This window comes from Antedon bifida, chromosome 4 (assembly GCF_963402885.1).
Source record: "Antedon bifida chromosome 4, ecAntBifi1.1, whole genome shotgun sequence".
In the NCBI taxonomy this organism is placed as follows: Eukaryota; Metazoa; Echinodermata; class Crinoidea; order Comatulida; family Antedonidae; genus Antedon; species Antedon bifida.
In genome coordinates this window covers 4,595,840-4,603,727 of record NC_136229.1, presented here as the reverse complement: position 1 = coordinate 4,603,727, position 7,888 = coordinate 4,595,840, and the positions used below count along the sequence as shown (strand labels likewise).

General features: G+C 35.5%; 1 protein-coding gene across 1 annotated transcript in view; it reads left to right on the top strand.

Moving 5' to 3' along the window:
- The first annotated feature begins 6,362 nt into the window (after positions 1 to 6,362).
- The window catches only part of LOC144839961 (potassium channel subfamily K member 9-like), a 33,865-nt gene continuing 32,339 nt past the window's right edge, over positions 6,363 to 7,888 (top strand). The window contains exon 1 of the mRNA XM_078695560.1: positions 6,363 to 6,873. Coding sequence (XP_078551686.1) covers positions 6,591 to 6,873 — 283 coding nt within the window. The 5' untranslated portion in view covers positions 6,363 to 6,590. The remainder of the gene's footprint in view (positions 6,874 to 7,888) is intronic.

Genomic DNA, 7,888 nt, shown 5'->3' with positions numbered 1-7,888 from the left:
TTGAAAAAAAATCGCTGAGTATGTATAAACTGCGTACGACGAGCAGGATGAGTCGGATTAAAAATCTTAAGCTCTGTCTACACTATCAGAATTTATGTGACAAAAAATTTGATGTGCCCATGGACATGATGATGTCAAAACACTACCATGTTTAATCATATCACTACCATATTTGGACACATTACACTTTTTTTGTCAAACCAGTTTGATAGGGTAGACAGGGCAACTTGTCCTTGGTACAAAAGAGTTCGATCTGTAGATCTGACTGTACTAGTATGCCGTCCAGAGATATCCGAAAAGTAACGATATAAAATTAGATTCATTTGTGCTACATAGCCTGTTACAAAATGCATACATCACTGATCTAGCTTTCGTATTTTTATACCGCTATGCATTTTTATTTCAAATTTGTTGTTAGGAAATTCCTAATTTTTGTGTAGGTTTTTTTACCTATTTAAAAACATTTCACAATGCCTGGTTAGAAATGTAAATATAGTGCTGTATTGCAAAATCACAAGTGGGAACCGACGACGCAATAATGATGCAAACATCGCAGGTTTGATTTTACCCAGGCGGGGGCAAACACAATTATCGGAAGGGCATTTTCTTACGTTGCTAAGCGTGGTTCCCACTAGCGACGCAACGCAAGGACGTAACGCAACGCAAGTGAATTGACCAATCACAAGCGATGGCTTATTCGCTTGTGATTGCTAACTGTCTATAACTTCGCTTGTCATTGGTTAAAACGCTTGCGTTGCGTTTACGTCCTTGCGTTACGTTCTAGTGGGAACCAAGCAAAGCGTGGTTCCTACTAGAACGCGACGTATCGACGCAATGTGCTGTATTTCGTAATCACAAGTGGAAACCGACGACGCAATATAGTGCTGCAAACATTGTAGGTTTGATTTCACGCAGGCGATGGCAAATACAACGATTGAAAGGGCATTTTCATACGTAGATTGCGTTACGTTGTGTCGCTAGTGGGAACCAAGTTTAATATAAGACTTATTTTTATTAATAATTCTGTAACTTGGAACTTGCAATCGTAGTTCAATTATGGATGTATACCTAGGCCTACTCTACATGCCTCAGACGAAAAAATATATTTTTTTATCCGTATATTATTTATTCAGCAGAAAGCATGTTTTAAAGATCGATAAAATAAGAACAAGATGTCAAGTAGGAAAGTAGTATAATAAACCGGGTTTGAATGTTCAACTGTATTATGCTTTTACGACGTGACAAATTATGAGCACGCAATAGGCCATGACACTACACATCTTGTATCTTGTAACAGTTTAATATTATCGCCTGCAGTTATGACGTCACGGTGATTTATTACCTCATTTCGGCGCTACACGTTTCAAAATTTACCATATGACAAAAACATCACCGTTAACTTCAATATTTCTGTATGAATTTTGTTCTAATAATTTTCAAAATTGTAATATCGATAACAACAAAAAATGTGTGTTGTACTTTTCGGCAGACAATAAATCATACAATCGCGCGCCTTTATACAGTATTATGAAAGTGTTACGCGCGTTTTGACCGAAATTTCGTGAAATATATACTCTTCATTAATGATTCTCACATGTTATTACCGTGTTTTTCCTGTTTGTGTCAAGTATGCATGAAAGTAGATGATTCAACGATATATCTAGAATCTATTTGGCGTAAGCGAATACTCTTCGTGTCATACCCTTTAAATAGAGAGAAAATTGTAGTATTTCTAAAGATGCAGAGTGTTTTTTGTCAGAGATTTGTGAGTTTGACCACGTACGAGTAATTTGCTAGAAAATATTAACCTCTCTGGAAAAAAAAAACAAAGAATTGAACCCGTTTCCTTGCATCGGCAGCAAGTGTCTGGCACATCTCAGTTCAAGCGGTTTAAAAAACTAAACTAAAATCAGTCTACACACAGCAAACTTTATATGGGGAAAAATTGATGTACCCATATATGGACATGATGACGTCATATCACTACCGTATTTGGCCACATCACACTTTTTTTGTCACATAAAGTGTAGACAGAGCTTTACATCGGATTGTTCTATCGCATTTACATGTGACGCGTGTACCCATTTCGAGCGGCATTAAAAAAGGCAACAAGTTACCGCGTGCGCGTATACAACATCGTACTCATCAGCTCAACTATTGAACGCACACGCATTGAAGTTATCGTCTCACACAAATTATATACACCTTGGTGAAACAAAGACGTTGCTTAAGTTTGTGTAAACCAGCATTTCTGTGCATCGACAGAAAATCGTGGCTCTCTCTCGAGGCGCGCGCATGACGTAGCTAGTAATTTTCCTTCAACAGGCAGTGCAAGCAGTAGAACCACTTTAGTAATTATCTAACATACATAAGATTCTATCCATTGATCTTTTTTGTTTTAACAGAGCTAGTTTCACCCGAGGGTGAACCGTACCTGCCATTACACACACCTCAATATATCAGTAATGTGCCTTTTAAGTAAATAATTTATCACGCTTCGAGGTGTACAACGAAGTAAATAGGCTATTTGTAAAATATTGGATATATTGCTACTTCATCTTCATCAAATTATCATTTTTGTGTGTATTATCTGCTTTAAGTAAAAACCTATAGTGAATAATTGTGTGCAGTGTTGGAGGTTGCAAATACAAATACTCACCGGATTTGATTTGAGTAGTTTAGTTTCTAGACTGCATGTTTTCGACATGTTATTAGTAAAGGATAAATTTTGGCATATATGGCGTTTCATACGTATATGAAGCTCATTTTTTTCTCAGAGAAAAATTGAAACTGTTACGTCAAAAAGTTGAGCGGCTTTTTTTTGTAAGAAATAATACTTCTCTTGTTTAACTTCAGTCACAGTTACAGTCGGTCCTCTCTTTTACGTCTAAACTTAGTTCAGTTCATGTAGGTGGAATATCAAACCTTTTTTCCATCCAGAATCCATGTACGATTTTCGAGTAAGCCCACCTGAAGGCAATCTTGAGTCTTCTAAGCTTAAAATATCGTTAAGCAAATTATAGGTTGTTTCCTATATGAATATTAATGATAAGTATAAATAGTAGGCCTACACAGCTTCTGGTGAAAACTGACGTCATCAGTAATTTAGAATAGTCATTTTTGGCTTAGATACGGGTGATTTAACCTCAGAGATCGGATTATGCTAACGATGTAACGACAGTTTAAAAATATCTCTACCAGCTGATGTTATTGTATCCTTTAGCATCGTTACGAGATATTCGCGCGAGAGTCCTTTTTGGTTTCAAAGATGTATACTTCGTCGTGCCATCAAATGGAATAATGTAATAATGATGTACAAACTGTAAAGGACAGGTGAAGGGTCACAAACGAGTCGAAGTTGTGATAGCTTCCGCGACTACGCTAATTTGGATATTGTGGTTGTACGATTACAGTAGTATTTGTGCGTATAGTTTCGCGTTCAGTCGGTCGTGGTTCCCAAAAGCGACGCAACGTAACGAAACGCAGCGATGTATTGACGGAAAGTGTTGTATGGCGTAAGCACAAGTGGGAACCGACGACTTAACAGTGCTGCAAACATCACAGGTTTGATCTTCACGCAGGCGGGGGAAAACACAATTATCGGAAGGGCATTTTACATCTTACGTTGCCTGCCTAGGTTGCGTCGCTAGTGGGAACCACGCTTTAGTAAATTCAACCTCCTACGGTGCCGTACTGAATGAATTGCGTTGTATTTAATGCGCGATGTTTGTTGGAAATCATTATAGTTAAATTACCGTTATTTCCAGACGTCTTAAACCTTGTGTAGCCTATTAGTAAGGATATTTTCAAGGCTCGCGAACGTCATAAGACTCAAGCTAATCCTCCAGCCAGTAGGAATTTAAGGGTTAAAAGCAGATTACAAATACATATATTTATATTTAAACTTCTACGTTTGTTTTCTCACTTTATAAATAGTTCTTGATCTACTACGCTACATTAGTAGTATATTTAAAGAAACGTATGCGTATCCCATTAACATTACTCTGACGTCACGCCGTACCTAATCCAGAATCGTATTATTTATGTTTAGACGTTTTGCTTGTTATTTGTTTTGCTCTCTTTTATGAGATTTATGATAGTGGAATGACGTCACGGTGTCACGCTCGCGTAAACTTTGTATCTGTCTGCTATTGACGTCACTGATTACTGTAACATACTGTTTGCAAATTAAACTTTAGTGGCGGAATTAGCGTTTTACTAAAAATAAACATCCAAACAAAGCATTATCTATTTTTAGTACGTATTGTTGATATCGTCATACAATATTTTTGTTTTGTTGTAGATATTACTGCATATTGTTTTAATGATTTTTTAAATTATGGTAAACCACCAAAGAGAGAGTCATCTAAGCCGACGTCTTGGTAATTATTTTCCACGGGAATGTGTTTGAATAAGTGATAATTCGGCCCGGCAAAATACAAATTCAGTATGATGAGCCAATCATAGCGGTGGTATTTGCGATGTTAGAAATAGCAGCCGAGTCGTTCAATCAGCATGGAAATGAATGGCATTTATACAGAAATCGGCACGAAACCATGGCACTCTGGTCGTCCCAATTACCCAAAAACTGTAAAACCAATTTTAGAAACCGTTGTTTTTGTTCTGTGTTTTGAAAATAATTATTAATTATTTCTGTATTTTGTTGTAAATAGCAGTTTGTGTTTATTTTAATGTCACAGTTTTCTAAAGCTCTGTCTACACTATCAAACTATTGACAAAAAAAATGTGATGTGGGCAAATAGGGTAGTGATATGCCCAAATATGGTAGTGATGAATTCATCATGTCCATATAATGGCCACATCACATTTTTATTATTATTATTATAATTATTATTTATTCAGGCAAAAGATACATTTTACAAAATATAATACAAACCAACAAATTAAACAAACACAAAGCAAAAGAAAATATAAAATCATAGTCACTAGCTGTTTAATAGTGTAGACAGAGCTTTAGTTTAACTGAATTGAGTAAATGAAAACATCGGATCGATCGTTTGTTTTTATCCCTTCTAGTGTCCTTAGAATTTTAATTACTCGGGTTTAGAATACTGACATTTTAACTTAAGCTCTGTCTACACTAACAAACTCATGTGACAAAAAAATGTGATGTACCCATACATGGACATGATGATGTCATATCACTACCATATTTGGGCATATCACTACCATATTTGGGCACATCACACTTTTTTTTATCAAACTCATTTGTTATATATTGTTGGCGGAATTTTAATTGAAGAAACCATTTAATCGGTTTTATTGGGTTAAACTGCCTGACGTCATCAGTCAACTGTTTATGTGAAATTGAAATTTTGGCAAATCGTATAAAATGTTGCAAAAATCTCTAATTCTGCAAAGATTGGAATGAAGATAAATCATAGTTGTAAGGAGGCTTCAAACTTAGCTTTACAGAGACGGTTTGCCAAGAGCTTATAAGCCAAATGAATGACAAGGATTTCGCAGGTGGAATGTGCAGTGTGCTTTTTTTCTTTTGCAGTTTCTTCATCTTTGTCGTTAATTTTACTTAGAAGATATAGACCGGAGAGGTTGTAAAAGAAGAAAAGTAAATTTTAGTCTGGAAATAATCAATCACGCATTTAACTACTCTTTCATGTTTTATTATATTAGCTGAAATATTTTATATCCAAAAGTAAGTGTACGATGCGTGTATTTTCATTTTTATTTATTTTTCTTCATTCATTTTAAATTTTATGCTTGATTTCCATGCACGAATATCACATGCGAGCACACATACTGTGAATGATCTTATTTTCCTATATTTTAGGTTAAAATATTATCGAGTAATATTTTAGTTATTGAGATATATTTAGCGATCTTGTATAGATATCGTGTAGGATATCATAATTGTTTATATAGCAATTGACATTATTGCATAACTCATTTACTCAAAATAAGTTAAATTGCCATTTTTTTTCCATTTATAATTGTAAAATTATTTACGTCAATTGTCATCAATTTCTACATGCAATTAACTTGTTCTCAGTTCACCGCAAGGCATTGACAAATAATCGTTTCAATAATCACGGTATACACCAATTGTGACCATTTAGGCCCAATCCCGAAGACGCCAACAAAAGGCATGTCTGCCTCCCTCGTATGGTTTTCTCGCGTGCTGATCAAACGAATTTTCTTTTGCAATTTAATATTAAGCTGCTTTATTGTGCGAAGTAACAATGCAATATCGAACATCTTGAATATAATACGTTTAGTGTAAATATACCGGTACTAGCAAAATGATGATTTTGTGCGATAAGCGACATCCGCATTATTTACACTACTTTTTAGGATTGCCGTATAATTGAGCTGATTTGCATAAGGAATACGCATGCGCTGTTGTTAGTTCGTCCTTTCTCTGCTTGGGCATTGTACGGCAGTCGTTCAGTTGCATAGTGATAATTGCTTCATATAGATCAGTAAATCGGATTTTCATAGATAAGGATTTTTATCATGATGGATATGTTACCCCCGTTTGACCAATCCAATGGAAAATAGTATACGTGTTTAGCTAGGGTGTTCAACATGCTGCTGGTGGGCAGACTAGGAAAATGAAAAAGCAAAATTTCAGGACGCTTTTTTTGATTATCGCTACGTTCATGTATTTACTATTTGGTGCCGCCGTCTTCGACGCTTTGGAAGCTAAGACAGAGGAAAAGAATAAAGACAGTTTGATTGCAAAGGAATCAGAAATTCAAGAATTATATAATATAAGTGATGAGCACATGAAGGAGTTGAATATGACAATATTGCAGTTGAAGCCTCATAAGGCTGGAGTGCAATGGAAATTTGCTGGATCTTTTTATTTCTGTATGACAGTTATTACAACAATAGGTAAGTCACTATAAGACGGTCGAGTATTAAGCATTGGATTTGGCACTTGATCCAATCGGCTAATTAGGCCTACTGAAATAGCAACAATAGCGGATTTATTTTAGTTCTATTCAAACACATAGACGTATATGGGCCTAGAATGCAACAGCTATTCCTCTATAGGGGCTACATTAATGTATTATTTTATATGAGACAATGTAGGCTTATACGTTTAAATATCCATACTTTCTTATTAAATAATATCAAATTGGATCAGCCAATGTTAAATAGAATACCATAATTAATACAATGTCGACGACATTCTACCCGTACATTTTCTTAAACATACACTTTGACAGTTATCCATATTATAGTCATTTATTTACCACTACGTCGTAAAGTCATAATAAATCAAATATGTTTGTAATCATGGTCCAAAAGACGTATCCATTCGTTGTGCTGGCTCATAATAATAAGAACCTGATGGATGTGGGGATAGGAGAAGAGGGTGATGAGAGTGGAGGGGCGGGGGGAGTTGGGTGGTTAAGGGAGAGGAAGGATGGGGTGTATGGTGAGAGTTCGGACATCAGTACTCCTTGAAAACTACTATGTTTTATATCTAACAATAATATCGTGGTGGCATGTCTTTGGCCATTATTTTGTCTTTTTTATCATTTTAGAGATGCAGGTAGGCCTACAACCGAAATGTATATTGTACATTTAGTTTACCCACAGAAAGACCATAGTTCACTTAGGGTTCAGCATTATGTATTACAAATTTTAGACCCACGTACAATTATAATATCACATGCGGCAACGACTAGCTTAATTATATGTGTGTATTACAGATTCTGTGTCTTATGCCTTAATACAGTAACTTTAATTAAAGTAGGTTATGCGAGAAATGCTCGAGGTATCCAGTCATATTTGGAGACAAATTAACTAATTAGTTGCACTTATTATCTCGTTTTAGTGCCTTCTCAATTTCCGTGTGAACGTAAGCTAATAACCTGGATTAATACCATTCATATCATTA